Source organism: Rattus norvegicus, chromosome 13, assembly GCF_036323735.1.
Source record: "Rattus norvegicus strain BN/NHsdMcwi chromosome 13, GRCr8, whole genome shotgun sequence".
NCBI classification, from domain to species: Eukaryota; Metazoa; Chordata; class Mammalia; order Rodentia; family Muridae; genus Rattus; species Rattus norvegicus.
The window spans coordinates 99,444,002-99,465,579 of NC_086031.1; the positions used below are offsets into that span (position 1 = coordinate 99,444,002).

At 42.6% G+C, this 21,578-nt stretch overlaps 1 protein-coding gene across 4 annotated transcripts in view; it reads left to right on the forward strand.

Annotated features, from left to right (window-relative positions):
- Nucleotides 1-21,578, forward strand: part of Eprs1 (glutamyl-prolyl-tRNA synthetase 1) — a 71,556-nt gene that overhangs the window by 12,047 nt on the left and 37,931 nt on the right. The window contains exons 6-15 of one of the 4 annotated variants that reach the window (XM_006250425.5): nucleotides 1,284-1,378; nucleotides 6,229-6,355; nucleotides 6,998-7,190; nucleotides 9,226-9,397; nucleotides 11,362-11,595; nucleotides 12,866-12,950; nucleotides 13,939-13,998; nucleotides 14,234-14,254; nucleotides 20,003-20,113; nucleotides 21,246-21,382. In XM_006250425.5, coding sequence (XP_006250487.1) covers nucleotides 1,284-1,378; nucleotides 6,229-6,355; nucleotides 6,998-7,190; nucleotides 9,226-9,397; nucleotides 11,362-11,595; nucleotides 12,866-12,950; nucleotides 13,939-13,998; nucleotides 14,234-14,254; nucleotides 20,003-20,113; nucleotides 21,246-21,382 — 1,235 coding nt within the window. Of the gene's footprint in view, nucleotides 1-1,283; nucleotides 1,379-5,846; nucleotides 5,915-6,228; nucleotides 6,356-6,997; nucleotides 7,191-9,225; nucleotides 9,398-11,361; nucleotides 11,596-12,865; nucleotides 12,951-13,938; nucleotides 13,999-14,233; nucleotides 14,255-20,002; nucleotides 20,114-21,245; nucleotides 21,383-21,578 lie in introns of those variants that run through there. The other 3 variants (XM_063272181.1, XM_006250426.5, NM_001024238.1) reach the window with 3 other exon arrangements.

Sequence of the window (21,578 nt, forward strand, 5' to 3'; positions counted from 1 at the left end):
AATGTTTCCAATAGGCAAATGTTTCCTGTAGACAAGCCTCTGGGGCATTTTCTTAATAGATGATTGCTATGGGAGAGCCCAGCCCACCTGACAAACCCAGCTTAAAGCAGCTTAGCAAGCCACGGAAGCAAGCCAGTAAGCAGCAGCACTCCTCCATGGCTTCTGCTTCAGTTCCTGCCTCTAGGCTTCTGCTTTGAGGTTTGAGTTTCTGCCTTGACTTCCCTCAGTGGACCATTACCTGGGATATATGAACCAAATAAACTTTTTCCCTATGTTACTTTTGTTCACGGTCTATATCACAATATAGCCACCAAACAAAGACACTAGGCATGCATAGTGACATTTGACTCAGTGAAGGTTTTCTGATACAGTAAAATTTATAAACACTGCTAGTTTGGGTGTAGAGGTCATCGTATACTCAGATGCTTTCACTGAAACTCTTTACTCATCTTTCAGCTTTTCCCCCATCTAATCCATCAACAAGTTCTATTGTATTGAGACATTTTCTTACTATTGTTGATTTTATTGAGGTCCCATTAATTCCCGTGTTATTAAATACTATAATGTTTTTACAAAAAAATTATTGGTGTGTGGGTGTTTTGTCTGCACAGCATGTCTGGTGCTTGTGGAGGCTAAGAGTTTGCTGGAACTGGAGTTATACATGGTGTGAGCCTCTGTGTACATGCTAGGAATCAAACCCAGATCATCCTCAAGAACAGAAACTGGTCAAGTCATTGCCACCAGGGCCTTTCAAGCCATTAGACATTTCTCTGTGTTTTGGATCCAGTCTATCTCACCCTGTGTTCATGCACCCAGCACCTGTTGACTTGACACATTTTTCTCTTGCACACCTTTGTGTCTCTCTTTTAAGTGGCTCCTTCTCCTTGTCTGATACATTTCTACTTATTTTTCAAGATCCATCTTGGGTCTTACATTCTGTTATGATTTTTCCTGGTGACACATCTGCTTCCCCCCCCCCCCCCCCCCCCCGAGCTGGGGACTGAACCAAGGGCCTTGCGCTTGGCAAGCGCTCTACCACTGAGCTAAATCCCCAACCCCGACACATCTGCTTCTTAACTTTAACTGAACACACTTACAGCACCGCCCTTTAAATGTCTCTGCTAACCAAGGTTTGGTTTTCTTCACGTTCCTCAGTTGATTTGGAATCTTTAGAGAGTATGGACAGTCTAGTTGTCATTTTGCTTATGACCAGTTTTTGACAAATCAGTGTACTGACAAACATTTAGCCATGTGTGTTTTTCCTGTGTCTGCTTTGCTTTCAGGCACCTGACAGAAAACAAGATATTGGGAAATTCGTCGAGCTTCCGGGTGCAGAGATGGGAAAGGTGACAGTCAGATTCCCCCCAGAGGCTAGTGGGTAAGGAACACTACCTGCTTGTAGCCAGCACACTGCGTGCACATGCTCTTCAGTTTTCATTACTTCCTGTCGCTGAGTTCATCTGGAAGACTACTACGGCCTTAAGGGTGGGAGCAAGTCTAAAAGGCCTGCTTAGTTATTTACAGCTAATGTTAATTTATAGTTTTAGTTCATTAAGGCAGTAGAGACAACATATAAATTTCATTGTAGATTTTAAAAACAAATAAAATATCCATAGAAAGTTTTAAATATAAATAAGAAAGTGTCCATATATAGAAAATCTTGCGTTTTGCTTATACTTAGAGGTTTTTGCAGCCTTTTTTCAGTAAGGATTTGTATTTATACCTGCTCCTTTATAGTAGATGTTACAGTAGCATTTAGTTTTCTAAAATAAAGGAAAGGAAAATTTGAAAAACATATTTAGTGCTTTCTATTAATTTTCAAGTTTCTCAAACCTATTAACTCTTGACACATACAAAAATAGTTCCCTGCGCTTCCCCAGCCTGAGTGGAATCTGTGCCTGGACACATTAGTCATTCCATTCTCTCTGAAGCACCCCAGTGAGGTTTGTAATAGAGTCCTTCCAAAGGTGCTAATACAAAAGCAAATCTTCCCGTAGCAGCCTTCCTCGGGAGGTTCAGCCTTAGGAGACCATCACACTATCATTCTGTATTTGAGATGATTATGCTTCCTAAATTTAATTCAGATCTTGCATTTTTATACTCAGATCTTACCTTAATGGCAGATAATAACTCCTTGTTTTCTGTTTAATAGTTCTTTTTGTTACTAATAGCATTTTGAAATTCTTCATTTTGGGGTGGCGGGGCAAAGATGAGACCAAGTTTGATATAGCTGAAGTTTGCCTTGAGCTCATTCTGTAGCGAGGCTGGCTTTGAACTCCTAATCTTTTTCCCACTTCCCGACTGCTGGAGTAACAGGCATATGCCTCCACCGCAGCCAGAACTCCACATTTTGTTTTGACATTTCTAAGTTTGTCAGTTTAGATTGTGAACTGAATGCTAGACAGAAGAACAGGAAAGGGCCTGGAGAGATGGCACTTCCACAGGACCCAGGCTCAGTTCCCAGCACCTACATGGCAGCTCACAACTGACTCTGACTCCAGTTCTACGAGATATAATGTCCTCATCTGGCCTCTACAGGTGCCAGACACATAGACATACAGACTAGCAAAGCACCTATATACATAAATTTTATTTCACTAATTTTTTTAATTATATGTGTATGTAAGTGTGTGTCCACATTCTGCAGGCAGGTTCCCAAGGCATTGTGGGTGCTGGGAATTGAACTTGGATCATCTGTGAGAACAGCAAGTGTTCTTAACCACTGATCTATCTCTCCATCTCCTAAAAATAATTTTTTTTAAAGAAAGAAATGAAAGAGAAACAAGAACTGAAAAAATCTACAGACTCGATCAGTAGGGGATTGATTGGTAGTTGGCAAGAGAGATTTGCCATGAAAAATACCTTACATGGTTCACTTTCCACAATATTTTAGATCGTTGGTATTTTGTTACTGTGTACTATGAGAGGTCACATGAGAGGTCACAGTTGTCCTGTTGAGTAGTGACCTTAATGACTTGGCAAAGGGTACTTTTATTTATTTAAGAGTTATTTGTTTATTTTATGTATATGAGTACACTGTAGCTGTCTTGAGACACACCAGAAGAGGGCATCAGATCCCATTACAGATGGTTGTGAGCCACCATGTGGTTGCTGGGAATTGAACTGAGGACCTGTGGAAGAGCAGCCTGCTCTTAACCACTGGCGGTAAAAGGTCTAACTCTGGACTGTAAAAGGTATTTTTAAATAGTATGTGTTAGAGGTGCCATTCATTTTTTAACAACTGTCATTCATTAAAGTAGTCTCTTTTTTTTTTTAAAGATTTATTCATTTATTATATATAAGTACACTGCAGCTGTCTTCAGACACACCAGAAGAGGGCATCGGATCTCTTTACAGATGGTTGTGAGCCACCATGTGGTTGCTGGGAATTGAACTCAGGACCTCTGGAAGAGCAGTCGGGTGCTCTTAACCGCTGAGCCATCTCTCCAGCCCTAAAGTAGTCTCTTATAACTGATCTTTAGCATGACAGTACTGTGTGGGAATTGGAGCGTGACCCAGCATCCAGTCTTGCTGAGCATTCTTCTTTTGTTCGTGTCCTCAGATGGCTGCGGAAAGGCTGTTGGAACCTCTTTTCTTTGCACATGAAGTCAGGAGGCTTGATGTTGCCTCCTGGTCTCTTGTTTATTCTTCCAATGTTTTATTTTGTTTTTGAGACAAGGTCTCACGTGTCCAAGGCCCCCCGCAGACTACTCTTGAACAGACTGTGTTGCCGAGGGGGACCCCAGACTCCTGGTTCTCTTGCCCGTACTTCCATAGAAGTGGGGGTATGGACATGCGTCCTGTACTCATTTTGTGCAGTACTGGAATTGAACTCAGGGCTTTATGCATGCAACACATGCATTATAGTACTGGAGCTATGCCCCAAGCCCTTTTCTCTGTACTCCTGGCTGAGTTGGTACCTACTAGATAGACAGAGCTAGTCTTGAACTCAGAGCCACCCTCCTGCTTCAGCCTCTCTAGTGTGTTGTGACTTTGTGTGTGCCGCTTATATGATCGCTGTTATACAGACACTACCCAGTGTTCATAGCAGTAGCTCATGAATCTAACTGTGAGCAAAGACAGTTACCGTTTGTTTTACATGTGGTTTCAGAAACTCTCACACCACGTGCTAATACTATACCAGACTTAAATTTCTACCATTTCTTTCTGGAGGCATAGTAACTTAAAAGTATCCTATGTGTGCTTGTAAGAGAAAGAGTGGGAGCGGGAGGTGTGGCAGAATCTAATGCAGATCATTGCTAAGTATGCACGTTCATCTCTTAGAGCTGCTTTGATGTAGGTTATCTCTTGAGAAGACTAATTTTGTGACTTAGTAGCCACTAAGTTCAGATCCAGGCATGTCTTCAAAGCATAAGAGGTTTCTGTCCACTCCCTTAAGCAGAAGATGGAGCCTTGAACATTGTGACTAAAGCTGAGCACATTAACTAATAATAGGATCAGTGGTCATTGGTGAAAGTGTTAAAACACTGCTTTTGTTTGGTTGTCATGTGTGTACATATGTGTAGGTACACATGTGTACATATGTGTAGGTACACATGTACCACATGTGGAGGGCTGATACTCTACTACCAAGGGAGGCCCAGAAATTGTGCTGAGGTCGTCAGGCTAGGCAGCCGGTGCTAACCCACTGAGCCGTCCCTGCAGCCCTGCGCTTCTCCTGTGACAGTGGTTACAGTGTGACTGAATGCAGCACTCACCATCCCAGACCGTCTCAGTCCCTTTCTGGGGACTCACATCCCTTTATTTCTTTACTTTATGTGTGTGGGTGCCTTGTTCACATATAGATCTGTGCACTACATGTATTTCCCAGATGCCTGTGGATGCTGGAAGAGGGTGACAGATCCCCTGGAACTGGAGATACAGATGGTTGTGAGCTGCCACGTGGTGTTGAGAACAAGCCTGGGTCCCCTGGAAGAGCAAACGATGTTTTTAACTATGGAGCCATCTCTTCAGCCCCTTATTTTAAACAAATTATTTTTAATAATAGTTTTAGATTTGTAGAAAGTTGCAAAAATACAATAGAAAGCAGGCACGTGCGTGTGTGTGTGTGTGTGTGTGTGTGTGTGTACACCCATACAGTTTTTTGGTTTATGTAAAAGTTGAATAATCAGTCTGGACTGCTGTCTAAGTGTTTTAAGAGCACTGATTTAGACCTGGGATGCAGTTCAGTGAGAGGCTGTCCTTTTGACACGAGCAAAGCACTGAGTTCAGTCTCTAGCGCCCCGGATGTAAAAAGCAAAGATATACTAAGGGTTTGCGTTTCCTCCTCCCGTGTAGTTGAGATCAAAGATGTGCTCTCCAAGTAGGTGACTACTTTAAAACATTTACCGCACATACCATACAAACTAATTAGCATTGCTAAGGGCTGTCTATTTAAACTTGCCTTGTGCCTATTTTCCTGCCTACTTGACAATGTCTTTAGCAATGAGGTCTCAGATACATATTCTTAGGTTAGAGTTAGATAGCTCAGGCTGCCTGGGAACATGTGATCCTTGTGCTTTGCCTGCCAGTCCTCACCACACTTGGCTTTGTGTGTTGCTTTTTACCACCGCTTTGATGGAGGAGGTCATTGCCGTACAGTGTTGCTGCTTTTTTTTTTGTCATTATTATCAGCTGCCCATGGGAACAAACAGTATTTTCTTAGATTCCGGGTTGTAGAGTTTGGTGCTAGATTGGACCTTTGAAATTATTTAGTTTAAATATTTTCATTAGCATCTGAGAAAACTGAAACCAAGGAAAGTGGTCAAAACTCATAGCTTTTTCTGTGCCCCACTAACTTTCATGGTCTACAGTGACAGCAGCTGTCTTGGTTGCTTCTCTCCTAGTGTTAGATGATTGTTCCCGGCCACGGCAGCAGCAGCAGGGTCAAGAGGTACACTGCTGGACTTCATAGGTAACAGTTTCAGAAGTTTTCCTTTAAATGACCACTCCTCTTGGAAGAAAGCAAAAGGTTGTTCTTAGGACTATAATATCTATAATACCTTGCCCTCTGAGAGTTCACAGAGGGTTGTTGTCACGGTTACACTGTCCATGTTCTAGTCTGTTGTCTCTGTCAGTCACGTTTCCTATTATAGCGCCTGTTGGTAGACAGTAAAATGACTGGGGAGTGTTGACATTTTCTTTAGTTCTTAGCTCCTCAGAGAGTTAAGGGGAAGAGTCCTGTTGAAGCCTGTTAATGAGTTTCTCTGTGAAATGTTTTTGTTTTAGTTACTTACACATTGGGCATGCAAAGGCTGCTCTTCTGAACCAGCACTACCAGGTTAACTTTAAAGGCAAACTGATCATGAGATTTGATGACACAAACCCAGAAAAGGAAAAGGAAGATTTTGAGAAGGTAATTAAAAGTGTAGTGATGACCTTTTCTCAGAAAAGTGGGTTAAAATCAGAGTTTGATCTGATGACTTCATGGTACGAGAATAAATTTGGTTTCACTGTTGCCTTTTCCCTCTTCATTAGTCTGTATTTCATGCCTAAGACTTAAGCCAAACGTAATTGAGCTCCCATACTTAAGTTTTTCTTTTCTCCAATTATTGTAGAATTTACTTAAATACCTTATTTTTATTTGAATACCAGTTTAACTGGAAACAGGATTCCTTATTGTCATAGTCTTAAGTATCTGAATGAAATAAAAACTGCACAGGTATTTGTACGGTGTGGTTCTCTAGCTTTGTCATCTGTATTTGAAGGACTTGTCGTAGCAGTCACTGAGTGGCTGGTGGTGGTGTCACAGCATAACAGCTCTCAGGCTGAACAGCTCCACCTTGAGACCCGGTGGACATCTGGAAGCCGGTGCACTGAGTAGCTTTCTTCCCTTTTTTGACCTAACATTGTGCATTATCTGCAGTCTTCTCAGGCTATTAAGACTGAGGGTGTTTCATTACATGTGCCCAAAATAAGTATCATGGTTGAAAATGTGTAACAAAATGACAGATACAATGCTGGTTACTGTGATTTTTTTTATTTTTTTTAACTGCAGGTCATCTTGGAAGATGTTGCAATGCTGCACATTAAACCAGATCAGTTTACTTACACTTCAGATCATTTTGAAACTATAATGAAGTATGCAGAGAAATTAATTGAAGAAGGGAAGGCCTATGTGGACGACACTCCCGCAGACGAGATGAAGGCGGAGCGTGAGCAGAGGATAGAGTCCAGACACAGGAAGAACCGTACGCACAGTTTGTACCAGATAGACTCCCATGAACGCACCTGCTTCCTTCTCTAAAGTCAGAGACGGAGCTTCAGACACATTTAAGGCTCTTTCTCTAATTCTTATGCCTCTCTGTGTTTGTCTGAGGCAGGCTTGCTGTGTGTAGCCTAGCTGGGTTCAAACTTGATATTCTCCTGCCTCAGCCTCGTAAATGTTAGGATTATAGGGTGTGTCATTAGGCCCTGCTTGCATTCGTCCATTTTTTGCCTTGGGATCTAATCTAGGCCTGCACACGTTAGACTACTGAGCTTCCCCAGATCCTGGTAGAGCTTCTTATATATATCTGCACCGGACCTGTGTGCAGTGTCTGGTCTCTAGCACCTCCCTTCTTGTATGCAGTCTCTTGCATTTATTTCACTTGAGGTATTCTTTCTGTAACATTTAAAGTTATTTTCATTTAAATGCTTACCAGTCCTGAAGTGTTTGAAAATGCTGTCAGCACCAGCTTGTAGGTGTGTGTGTGTGTGTGTGTGTGTGTGTGTGTGTGTGTGTGTGTGTGTGTGTGTGTGTGTGTGTACAGTGAATAAAGTCTCTACATCTTTCAGTTACTACACTGCTGTGACATGAGGGACAAGAGGCGTAAGATAGTGCAGTCCAGCGTTAGAGATCAGCATGTCATTGTTGCTGGAAATGACAATGTGGCTTACGTATGTGCTGCTGACTTTGGAAGTGTGGAGTGGGATTAGAGTTGATGCTGAGCTATTTATTACACTCACAGGTATGACCTTGGTCTCACACTGAAGGTCTCAAAAGTGGCATCAGATAAGGACTTGGGAGGCACGTCACATCCCAACAGTCACAATTATGTTTTTTCAGATAGCAAATAGAAGAGGTATATTATAGCACAATCTGATATTAAATGTCCCTTAGGTTACAGGTTATATAGATTATATACATCACTATATCCAACCTAAGAGACTTCCTTGCCTTTCTTATTCATGACTTGTCCCTGAACTTATGAATCAACCCCTTTTTGGGGATTTGAGGGGTGGTTAGAGACAGGGTTTTTCTGTATATATCTGGCTGTCCTGAAACTCACCTTGTAGACCATAGACCATGCTGGCTTGGAAACAGACACTTCCCAAGTGGTGGGATTAAAGTTGTGAGCCACCACAAGTATGAATCAAGCTGTTTTCATTCATTGCAATATGTTGCCAGAGCTTTCTCACTATATTTAAATCTAAACCATCTCATTTGGGAAACACAGTAAATTTAAATTGTTCAGTAAACTTTTTTTTTAATTGCATTCTCAAAGGGTGTTAGCTGGACTTTGAGAATCTATATTTGAGTGTAAGTGAAGCATGCACTGTAGCTTTACAAGTCTCCACAGGACAGCACTACTTAGCCTTTCTTTCTTATCCTGTTGAAACAAGCTTTGGAATTCTGACGTAGGTAGAACTGGAGCCACTCGGTGTGTAGAGTCCTTTATGTAGCCAACCCCCACAGTGTCTTGTACCACTGTCTGTTTCTGTGATCTCATTTTCTCAGAGCCAGGCATTTCCTGTGCCACAATGGGGTGCTTAAAGGGACTTTGAGGGAACCCAAAGGCAGGACAGATTGCTCTGTCCCCTGGCTATAATGCAGCAAAGGAAAAGAGTGACTCTACCTTAACACACAGTGTCTGACTTGTAGCAGTACTACGCTGACCAGTTAGTTGTGCCTTGATGGGAAGTGGGGGCATAGCAGGTGAGAAGGCCTTCCCTCACCCTGTCTAGTGAAACGCATTGTCCTTACCTTTCCTGCAGCATTCAGAGTGTATTCTCTAAACATGGTGAGCTTTGCTATCTGTTTGCTTCTCAGCATTTCACTGAGTAGTCCTTCCTGACCTCATGTTCCTTCCTCCTTCCTCAACCTCCGGAGTGTTGGGGATTACCACCACCATGCTCTAACATACCCATCTGTTACTGCAGTGTTAGACTAATTGGATGTATCTGCAATACAAAAGGAAAATTTCTATCAGTCAGATAAATAAGAATATACCTGTTACATTACAGCTGTTGAGAAGAATCTACAAATGTGGGAAGAAATGAAAAGAGGAAGCCAGTTTGGTCAGTCCTGTTGCCTGCGAGCAAAAATTGACATGAGTAGTAACAATGGGTGTATGAGGGACCCAACCCTTTACCGCTGCAAAATCCAGCCCCACCCAAGAACTGGGAATAAATACAAGTAAGTGCACCCCTTCGCCATGTTGGGTAGCCTGGCTTTGCTCCTGTGTGAGAATGGGGGAGGGGACGCAGCACAGCTGGGAAGCCAGTGCCTTTGTTCTCAGTGAACCTGTGTAGTTAGAACAGCCCTCCATCTCTGAACCTCTGTAGTTAGAACAGCTCGTCTGAAGCTGTGGAGCCCCACACTGGAGTTTACACCGTCACCGTTAAATACATTGTTCTGTACCTATTTACCACCAAACCAAAAATCCATGACGGAGAACTGAAGGACGGTTAACGTCTATCCTTCCTTATAACTTGGGTGTATTACCTGCTTTGGTCCTTCCTCATCCCCTAGTAGATACCCACTCTTGTTCTCTTTTCCACATGAACCCGTTTGTACATTTGTTTTATAATGTACACATGCCATTGGTTAGGTTCTTCCTATGAGGAAGACTGTGTAGTTCTTTTCTTTCTAATAATGTGACCTCCCCCTTAATATTATACATTGTAACTCTATCCATTTTCCTGCAGTTTTTTACTTTATTTTTCTTTACAGCTGAGTAGTATTTCATTTTTACTCATTTTTTTTAAGATTTATTATTTTAGGTAAATGAGTGCACTTTTTTCACTCAAACATAGTGACACATTCAGATGCAGCAGAAGACACCCTCTGTTCATTGATGCTTCAGTTTAGGTAGAAATCACCCTTTAATGTTTGTTGTGTTGCTTTGGTCTGTTTTCCCCCCCGACAGTGTAGCCATAAGCCCAGTACCTCCATATGCTAGGCAAGTGCTATTCTGCAGTGTAGGAAATGCTGTCCTGCTGCTGGAACAGAGCCTGGCAGGTCGGGGTCCACAGCTTACCTAGCATTCAGAAGGCCTGGGTTCAGTGCCCAGCATGGGGTAAAAATGACTTCATCTCGAATGAAATGTTTTGTTGCTTACCTGTCTCCCTTCACCAGTTCCTTTCTTCCTACCAAAGTTCACTCCTGCTTTCTTTGAAGCAGTGTTCCTCCATCCTGTTGATCTTCCTGCTACAGCCTCCTGAGTGCCATACTCTGTTCTTGAGTACATCTGTTTTCTTTTTCATTTTTAACATTTATATAAGTGAGTTCATGTGCCAAAACACACATGTGGCAATCTGAAGACAACTTGATAGAGTCAGTTCTCACCTGCTGTGAGGGCTCCAGGGACTAAATCCAGATCTTCAGGTAAAGGTGCCTTTGCCCATGAGCCATCTTGTAGTCCCCTGAGCACAGTTCACTACAGTTGTAAGGCTTTTAGGGATTACTAAAGATATTTAAAGGCTAGATTTCATGTAAATTCTATGTATAGTATGTTGTCTGCTGTTACAATATATAGATAATTACAGAAATACTGTAATTTTCAGTATTACATTACTGAAATTGTCAGTATTACTATTAGTTCAGTATTAATTTGGCCAATGTAACTGAATGCTTTTCTAGAGGATTTGAGTTACCAGCAGCTCATTTTAGCTTACTACCACCTGTGACCATTTGACTTTCTCCCATTCCCTTCTGGCCTCGGCATGCACTGCACATAAATAGCGCACTGTCCTATGCATGCAGGCAAAACCCTGAAAACACATAAAATAAAAATGATAATAAACAATAAATTAAAAAAGCAATAAATTGTTTTCTACATGAAAATACTCAAAGTATATCAAAACAGTCTCAACTTTTTTGTTTCTCTCTCTCTCTCTTTCTCTCTCTCTCTCTCTCTCTCTTTCTGTCTCTCTGTGTGTGTGTGTGTAATTAGTGTGATTAGGTATCCCAGGTTAGCCTAGAGTTTGTAGTGATCTTTCTGCTTCTGTTGTCCCACGTTTTGGTATTATAAGCATGAGTTACCATATTCAGCAAAAAGAAAAAGAAAAAAATCAAATACATATGGCTGCTAATGATTAAGGTGGGAAAGATAAAATAGAGTAACTTTATTTAGAAAATCATTCTCTTTTTCCTCTCAGTGTTTACCCAACGTATGACTTTGCCTGTCCTATAGTGGACAGCATTGAAGGTGTTACTCATGCCTTGAGGACGACAGAGTACCACGACCGAGATGAGCAGTTTTACTGGATTATTGAAGCCTTAGGCATAAGGAAACCATACATCTGGGAATACAGTCGCTTAAATCTCAACAACACAGTGCTGTCCAAGAGAAAGCTTACGTGGTTTGTCAATGAAGGACTGGTAGATGGATGGTATGTCTGATGTCCCGGGGCGTTGTCAGTTTGACTAGGAAGTGGTGCGGTGGATAGGCCTATAGGCCTGTGAGATCCCTATTTCATCCCGTTTCAGCCATTACTTGGGCCCCTCTCCCTGACTTAATGCTGTAACCATGTGCTGCCTGCTGCAGACCGTAGCATAGGGAAGTGAGAACTGCACTTGCCTGGTCCTGTGGGCTTGGGTCTTAGTGTTAATGCAGAGGCTTGTGATGCAACTGCTCTTTCAGAGCTGTCTCCATCACTTGGCACAGACTTCACTCAGGTGTGGCTATGAGATTTCTCTCTGTGTCCCAGTGCAAGGGTGAAGGGGGCTCAGGTTCATAGTCCAGGGCCCACCTCATTTGTAGACATTTCCTCAGCAGAGAAGATTGCTGTGGGTAGGAGTAACATCCACAGGATCCTTGTAATGTTAGTGTAAAGCTGGGACTCAGTCATTTGTATATATAAGTTGTGCCCATATATCTGGATTTTCATAATTATAAATCTGAAAACACTATTTTGCCTTCAAGAACTTGTATGTTGGTTTATACTATCAGCATAATGGTGGCCAGGAACAAACATCTGTCACTCAAGAAGTGAAGGCAGTAGGTTCTGAGTTCACTGTTAGCCTCTTCAAAGAGTAAAACACAAATATGACCAAGATAAGGCTATTCTGTGTATATGCCAGCAAATTTCAGTTTTATTAAAGAGCTGGGTTTGATAAAAGGTAGGTTTATCTTGGGTACTATCTTTGTATAAAGGGTATAATTGCAGCTGTACTGAAAATTTTAAATCCAAGCCAAATATCAATAACTTTTATATATTTGTTTATATATTCATAAATAATTGACATAATTTCATATATTGTCTGGTCTGTTTTTTGAGGCAGTCTCACTATATAGCCTTTACTGGCCTAGATCTTGCTATGTATACCAGGCTAGCTTTGAACTCACAGAGATCTGCCTACCTCTGCTTCCCAAGTGCAGCAATTAAAGGCATGTTACCATTGCATTCTGTTGAGGCAGACATTAGCCGGATATCATTTATTTAATTTGAAATAGGATTTCTGTAGCTAAGGTTGACCTTGAACTCGATGTGTATCTGAGACGACCTTGAACTTGAGATTCTTCCTGCCTCAACCTTGTAGGTGCTGGGATTACCGGCCTGTGCTTCCAGTTTGTTCTAAATATTATTTATTATTCAGACACGGAGGAATCTTCTCTGTATCTAAGTTATGTAAAAACTTAACAGTGTGTGTATTTCCCAGGGATGACCCTCGGTTTCCTACAGTTCGTGGAGTTCTGAGGAGAGGGATGACAGTTGAGGGACTGAAGCAGTTCATTGCTGCTCAGGCAAGTGATGGTTTCTTTCCCAGCTCTGAGGCATTCCTGTTACCATCCCTTTTGTTGCTATCCATGTTCTTCCTACTCCATGTTTGTGTGGGTTACGCTGTGGTTCCCACCATGAGATTTGTTATTTTGGAGTAAGGTTTCACTCTTTTGATCATGTGGACCTTGAATCCCTTCCTGGTGGGCTTCCTGCCCTAGGTTCCCGAGTGCTGGGACTGAATATGTAATCCATGCCTAGCAAGGACAGGCTGTTTCCCCTCACCCTGTGCCTCGGACTCACTTGGAAATCGGTGTGTAGACCAGGTTGTCCTATAGAGGTCATCCTGCCCGTTTCCCAAGTGTGCACATCACCGCGCCTGACTAACAATATAAATTATAAAACAATAAATTAATGTTTTATAGTTAAAAAAGATTGGGGGCTGGAGAGTTGGTTCAGTGGTTCAGAGCACTGACTGCTCTTTCAGAGGTCCTGCGCTCACTTCCCAGCAACCACATGGTGGTTCACAGCTATCTGTAATGGGATCCAATGCCCTCTTCTGGTGCGTCTGAAGACAGCTACAGTGTACTTATATATAATAAAAATAAATCTTTAAAAATATAACAAAAGATTGGAACAAAAACAGTGGACTATTTTCATGTGGTGGGTGGTCAGGTATCTACTCTGAGCAGCCCACAGAATGCCTTCCAGCAAGGAGTGCTGTCAGCTGCACACGGAGGGCTCCTTGCAGTGAGGTGCGTCTGTGAGCATTTGTTTTGTTTGTCACTGTAAGTGTGCTTAACTGAAGCACAATCCTCTCCTGGGCATTATGTCTTAGTTTATGTTTAGTGTGCATGTGGGGGTCGGAGGCTCCTGCTAGGACACGTTCTTTCCTCTGCCCTGTGGGTTCCAGGGCATTAGGCTTGGGGGCACACACCTTTATCCACTGAACTGTCTTGCCAACCCCTCTGCTTGGTATTTCTCATTCTTAAACTATTTTTATTGCTTTTCTAGGGCTCCTCAAGGTCTGTTGTAAACATGGAATGGGACAAAATCTGGGCGTTTAACAAAAAGGTACAGAATCCCTCACTGGTGTGCTTTTGCAGAGCAGGTCCTCTGCGCCATGTTACCATTGTGCAGACTGTAGGGAATGGAATGATTTCCTTCTTTATGGATGAGGGGATAAACATGTTAATTGCCCCAGCAAGGAACAATTACTGAAGCAACAAACTTGAATTTATGGGAAATGGTAATAGTTTTTTCTTAAATCTTTTACGAACACTCTGCATTTCATTTTTCTGCTTTCAAGCTGCGAGCTCTCTGTAAGAAGGTATCACTTCATACTTGTATTGCCGTAAACATAGCTTTTAGCATAGTACATGTTAAAAACCGAGGCGTTACACAGCTTTGAAGCACAATCACTTTCTGTAAAGACTTGCACAATCAAACCTGTTAACAGTGCATCATCCCTAGTTTGCCAAATATGTCCTCTGTTCTTTGTGGCAAAGGGAGACTTGGTTAACTTCATTCCACTGTTCCCTTGTGTGCTGAGAGGACATAGAAGTTTAAAAAATTACATATTGTATTGAGTTGTAATGAAGGTTCGCTAACTACAATTGCTGTGCTTTCAGCTTGAAAAAAAAAAGCTTTCTTAATTGGAAAATCAAACCAGGAATCATGCATATTGACATTGTTAATCCCTACTGGAAGCGGGTGCTTGGACACTATAATGAGGCGAATTGTTAGAATGCACGTTCTGCGGTGCGGTTCCTGTGATTGTGATCTGTATTCTTCCTGGGTGTTGCTGCTTGGTTGTGCCGATGTCTTGCCTCAAGTAGTTGCTTGTCTCGCATGTGTCTTGAATTTATTTAGTTTTTTACTTTTAGTGAGTTTTTTTTATATATTAAGGAATCATTAATTGGTTCTTTCTGTTGCTGCAGTTACTTAAACAAACACAAGTAGAATTTACAAGGAAGTTAATATTTGTGTACTTCTTTTCCTTTGCAGATGAATTTTAATTTTTTCCAGTAGTTTTTTATTCACTTTATATCCTGGCCATTGTTCCCCCAATTCCCTAGTCCCACCCTTACAATCCTACAAGTCCCTCTCCCCATTACTCCTTCGCCTTTTCCTCAGAGAAGGGGAGCCCCTTGGGTACTACCCTACCCTGGGACATCTAGTCCCAGCAGGACTAGGCACATCCTCTCCCACTGAGAGCCAACCAAGCAGTCCAAGTAGGGGAAGGGGACCCAATGGCAGGGAACAGAGACCCAGACAGCCCCTGCTCCACTTGTTAGGAGACCCTGCATGAATGCTGATCTGCACATTTGCTACAGCTGTGCAGGGGGTCTAGGTCCGGTCCCTGCATGCTCCCTGGTTGGTGGCCCAGGCTCTGTGAGTTCCCATGGTCCCAGGTTGGTTGACACTGTAGGTCTTCTTTGATCCTTGACCCTTCCGGCTTGCTCACTTCTATCCCCAACTCTTCCACAAGACTCTGCCTGATGTTTGGCTGTGGGAGTCTGCATCTCCCTCTATCCACTGTTGGATGAAGCCTCTCTGGAGACAGTTAAGTCAGGTTCCTGTCTGCAAGCAGAGCATCATTAATAGTGTCAGGGGTTGGCTCTCTCCCACAGGATGGGTCTCAAATTGGGACAGTCATTGGTTGACTGTTCCCTCAGTTTCTGCACTATCTTTATCCCTGTGCATCTATCTTGTAGGCAAGACAGATTTTGGGTTGAAGGTTTTATGGGTGGATTGATGTCCTCCTCCCTCCTCTAGAAGTCCTGCCTGGTTACAGGAGGAGGCCAGTTCAGTCTCTGTATGCCCTGCTGGTAAGAATCTCAGATAAGGTCACCTCCAGAGACTCCCCATATCCTCCCTCATCCTAGCATCCAGCTAGGACCAAAGATGGTCTCCACCAAGTCTCCATTCACACTCCCACCCCTGTCCCTCTCTTTACCCCTCTCCCGTTCTCTTCCCTCTCTCCACTCACCTCTGATGACTATTTAGTTTCACCTTCTGAGTGAGATTAGTGCATTCTTCCTTGGAAACTACTTATTACCCAGTCGCTTTGGGTCTGTGGATATCCTGTAATTTATTGCTAATGTCCACTTATTAAATGAGTTATATACTATATGTGTCTTTCTGGTTCTGGTTTACCTCACTCAGGATGATATTCCCAAGTTCCGTCCATTGCCTGCAAAATTCATGATGTCTCTGTTTTTAATAGAATATTTATTTGTATACCTTTTTAGGTACACAACCTTCATAGGTCTAAGTCTTAATCAAGCTATATGTGTCTATTTATTTCAAGTATATGCAATGTATTTCTCTGGGCTCTCCCCTTTACATTCCTCCCCGCTGAGTTCTAGGATGACTCCTGTGGGGCTTGCTGTCCATACTCTAGGCATGTAGGACAGTACTTGGGTTTTCTTCTCTTGTCTGCCTGCGATTAGACAGGAGCTTTGGTCTGTTTTTCTTGTAAGAATTTGGTTTCTTCCTGTCATTTGTTTTATTTTGCCTGCTCTCCCTCCTCATTTATTGACCCCTGGTTCTCAGAAGTTCTATGAGGCCACCAAACTCCTTCCAGACACTACACATGTTCTTTAATTTGCTCTTGGAGGAATCTTAGTCAGAGCCTATGAACCTCTCTGGTGGTGTCCATTGTTTTTGTGCTTTAGGGGCAGAGCTGTACACACAGATCTCTTCCTATCGCCCAGGGGAATTGCCTTTTTTTTCTTTCTGTGATAGATCGCCTATTTCCTGGACGGTTTTGCTTAGTTCTGTTTGTAGTGGGTCTTTGTGGTATCCAGTTGGGTCTCCAGCACCTGGGCTTAAGTGGTCCTTTAGCTCAGTCTCCCTAGGAGCTGGGACTATAGGCATGTGTGCATTACTGTATTAGCTGGTCCTTCTTTCTTACCATCCTTTCTTATGTGCTGCACTCTGAATGGAATAAAGAGATCTACTGAGACCTTTTTATATGACATTCTAAAAGTCATGTTTTTAAAGGAAGGCTCATTGCGTTGCCTAGACCAATCTTGAACTTGCAGATTCAAGTAGCTACCCCACTTCAGTCTCCTGAGTAACAGGTGGGGTCTCTAGGTGCTTACCTCTGTGTTAGATTTTTGACCTGGTAAGTGTGTTGATTTATCACTTGGTCTTAACTCTGTAACCCAGGATCTTACGGCCCTAGTCTGGGTTACCATGCTTGGTTGGCTATGACCTGTTCTTTTACTTGGAAATTATAATATTCCTTAGTGTGGGTTTGTTTTCATTGTATTCATTGAAATGACATATGGTTCTAGTGTAAAACTCATTCCTTCAGTTCTGAAGTTTAACGGACACTCCCCCTTGTTTTTTTTTGAGACAGTTCTACTGTATAGCCCTGCCTGACCCTCAGACTTACAGTGATTCTCTGGCCTCTGTCTTTGTCTCTCAAGTGTTGCAGTCCTGTTTTCCTTTTTGCTTTCGTCTGTCTCCTCCCTCCCTCCCCCACACTGGCACGTAGTGCATGCGGCCACCATGTTAGCTGCGGCTCAGCCTTTCTCTGTGGACATGGCAGGTGTCCCCTCCAATTACATCTTCACACTCTTGACTGACGGCTCTGCTTTCTGGTTATCCACTTAACTTGCTGTTGCAGTTCTCATTTTGACTGTCACATTTCAAACAGCTTCAGGATAGCTTTCCATGCACGTTCCATGGTTTGGTACTAGTAGCCATGTCACATCAGCTCTGTTCTATCTGCTCGTGTTTGATAGGGAGGACACAGGAAATGTTCTGAGCAGGGCCCGAACTTTTCTTTAGGATGAATTGGCTGGGCCAGCGAGGAGACCCCCATGTTAGAACTACAAAAAATAAAAAAATAAAATAAAGGTTTTCACTTTCACATTTTTGTTTCATTTTATGGGTACAGATATTTGTGTATATATCTGTGTGTATATCTGCCCCATATGTGTGCCTAGTGTTCACAGAGGTACCAGGTACTCTGAGACTGAATTTACTGCCAGTTAAGCTACCCAGAGTTTGCTGGAAATCAAACCCTAAGCCTGAGCCCCACCTCCCACCCCCACCCCCCAAGCCCCATGTAGTAACTTCAACCTTCTCTTAGCCCGCAGCTTTCCCAGAAGGGTTTTTCTGTCATGGCTGTCAGGGAAATCTGGGAAGGGCGGCCACACGGTCTTCTCCCTTTCTCCCTCTCTTCTTGTGTTGTTTGTGTGGTGCCATGTGTGTGGCACCTAGGTTCCTAGCTGCTGCTACTCTTTTGGGTGGTTGTGGGTGTTGCCTTCTAATGGCCTGTGTGGTATTGCCAGGCCCCTCTCATATGCACTGCAGCCATCATAACAGTGCCATGAGCAAGTGCTTGAGCATAAACCTGGAGACCATTTCTGGGTATGAATTCCAATGCTTCAAATAAGTCCTGGTTCTTCACATTTGCTTGATACATTTTGAAGAGTGAATTTTAAAAACAGATTTCCTAATTTTGCCTAGACCATATGAATCATACTTCTCTAGGGCAGCCTGAGAATCTGTACAGACAGCTACTCTGGCTATGAAAATGCCCCTCCCTGCCCCCTTTTTTGTTGTGAGACAGTCTTTCCATAGCCCTGACTGTCATTGAACTTGCTAACTAGACCAGGCCAGCCTTGAGATCACAGAGACCCTCCTGTTTCAGTGTCCTGAGAACTGGAATTAAAGTCTTGTGCCACCATACACAGCTAACATCACTTGACAGCTTCGCAGGTAAGGAGGCTAGCTGCAGCAGGTAAGGAGGCTAGCTGCAGCAGGTAAGGAGGCTAGCTGCAGCAGGTGAGGAGGCTAGCTGCAGCAGGTGAGGAGGCTGCAGCAGGTAAGGAGGCTGCAGCAGGTGAGGAGGCTGCAGCAGGCTGGAGCTACGCTTCTTTGGGTTGTATTGCTTTTTCAAAGACTTTTAGAGTCTTAAATATTATCTGACTGCATTTGTTACTCATCCATTCATCTGTCTGTCTGTCTACATGTCTGTCTGTCTATCATCCACCTCTATCTATCGTCTGTCTGTCTGAGGAAGAGTCTTCTCCTTAACCTAGCCTCCTCTGTACAAGGAGCAGCAGTGTGGGACACCAGACCTAGCTGTGCATTTGCTTGTGTGCTCATCCCCCTGGTGTTCACTGTCTAAGCACTGCTGTCGTCCCTGGTCAGTGGATCCTTTTTACTGACTCCAGAATAGGTTACAGCACAGTTAAAACCAGTCAAGTCATCTACAAATACGTACTGCGTGCCCGTCAATGCCAAATTCGTGCTAGGTTTGGGAATGTAGTGGGTTTTCTGTATACACTGAGTGTTCTTTTTCCAAAATGCTTGAGACCAGATGTGTTTCAGATTTCTACTTTTTAGCATAGAGCTCCACCTTGTGTGTGGCATGTAGCTCAGAAGGGTGACCTTGTTTGTTCTTTGAGACTGCAGAGTTGCCTTATTATAGTGATCTAACGTTATTCTGCTCTATGGAGGTCTGTGGTGCTTGGCCTATTACAGAAATGATACTTGAAACTCTTACTGTCCTTATTTCTTCAAGTGGGTATCTTTACAGTGCAGAACTGAATACCAAATTACCTTTAGATCTTAATTTATAGCCCTTCCAGGATTTTTCCTCATTTCTAATACTGCTAGACTTAAAGATTACCTTCAAAATACTTCTGACTTGTTTCCTTCACTTTCTTTTACTTGCCAGTCATTATTTTGGGGAAGGAAATCTTAAATCTTCTGTGTCTGTTGGTTTGTAATTAGTTTTTTCATTTTTCTTTTTAAACTTTCCATGGCAGTTACATAGTAAAGAAATGAACAGATGAATTAGATATTAAAGAATTAACAGATTAAAAAATTAGTAAACGGGGTTGGGGATTTAGTTCAGTGGTAGAGCGCTTGCCTAGCAAGCGCAAGGCCCTGGGTTCGGTCCCCAGCTCCAAAAAAAAAAAAAAAAAAGAAAAGAAGAAAAAATTAGTAAATGCAGTAACAAAGAAAACCAGTTAGTGTTCCTTGCTGTTACTTATTTATTCCTGCCGTGTTACTGCGTGTTTCAGTGCATACATGAGGATGTTTGTTGCAGGTTATTGACCCTGTGGCTCCAAGGTACGTTGCATTGCTGAAGAAGGAGGTGATCCCAGTGAACATCCTGGACGCGCAGGAGGAGATGAAGGAAGTAGCCAGACATCCCAAGGTCGCCCTGATTGTAACCGCTGTTTCCTTCTGTCAGAGGAGGGTGGCTTTGAGATACTTTCTGTTTCAGATTATCTGTCAAGATTTAATACCAATTGGAGCAAATCTTAGTGTGGATTTGTATACTGCAGTAATTTATTAACTTGTAATGCCCAGCACATGGCAGAGCTGTTAGATTCAATCAGCACTTGCTTTCTGTTATACAGAGACAAGATATTAATGTGAAAAGAAAACTCTTCTCTTCCTTAAAGTCAATAGTGTACAATGCTGGGAGTCTCTTGGCTAGCTCTCTCCCATAACTCAAAAGGCAGCTCCTCATGCCTGCTCTTGGGTTTTGGTTAAATAGTTATAGTGTATGATTTCTTAGGACATTTTCAGATATCTTTACTCCATCCTCCTCCCCAGAGCCCTCTCCCCATCTTCCCCATTTCTACTTTCAGATAGCCTGCTCTTACCTTCTCCTGTTCCCTTACCCGCAGTGGTCCTTTGTACTTTTCCTGGTGTCTGCAGTTCACTCCAGGTTATGTACTCATGTCTGGAGATTTGGAGCTAGGAGCCTCCAATGGAAGAGGTCTCTTTTTAGTCTTTATCTTTTTCATCATGAGATCCACCATGTGAAGCAGGGTAGTTTACCTGCCTGCACAGACATGATACTTGCTCAAAATTTGTCTTTTAAAACACAAACCTTCAGATTTTTCTGCCAAATTGGCATCTTCTGTCTGATAGTATTCTGTGAGAGTGGCGGCTCCTTCCTTGTATACAAAGCAGTGAGACTGAAGACTGTGAGGCACATTCTGGTTGTGGGGTTCAGTACTATGCCTTTGTCCCTGAAATCAGTGAGACAGGCTGACAGCTGTAACTCTGTCATAGTGATTGGGTCCAGTATCAGAGATAGGCTTCAGAGTGTGGGCTTTCTGCTTTGAGTGTGTGCTCGTGTAATGACTCTGAACTGTTTAAATTCAAACAATAGAATTGGGAACTCAGGTGAAACTTGCCTTTCCTTGTTTGGCACAAACACAGAGAACCTTTTTTTGTTTAAAGAGCATAGTGCAGGGTGGAAGGTTTTACATGCTGTACTCAGGGTTCAGTAGCGAGTTGCTTAACTCATATCCTGCTTTTCTCTTCTCATTCAGAATCCTGATGTTGGTTTGAAGCCTGTGTGGTATAGTCCCAAGGTTTTCATAGAAGGAGCTGATGCAGAGACTTTCTCAGAGGGTGAAATGGTCACATTTATAAACTGGGGCAACATCAACATTACTAAAATACACAAGTAAGAGTTTTATTTTTTAACTCTGTAGGAAAAAAGTCTTTGATCTTTATTTATGTATTAACATTATCTAAATCAGACCCTGACTGAAGTCCTTGACACTAGTGCTGTTGACTGGTAAATTTGCCCAGTGGAGACAATGACACTTTAGTTTATAGATTCGTGCATTTTTATTTTACATGTGTGAGTATTTTGCCTG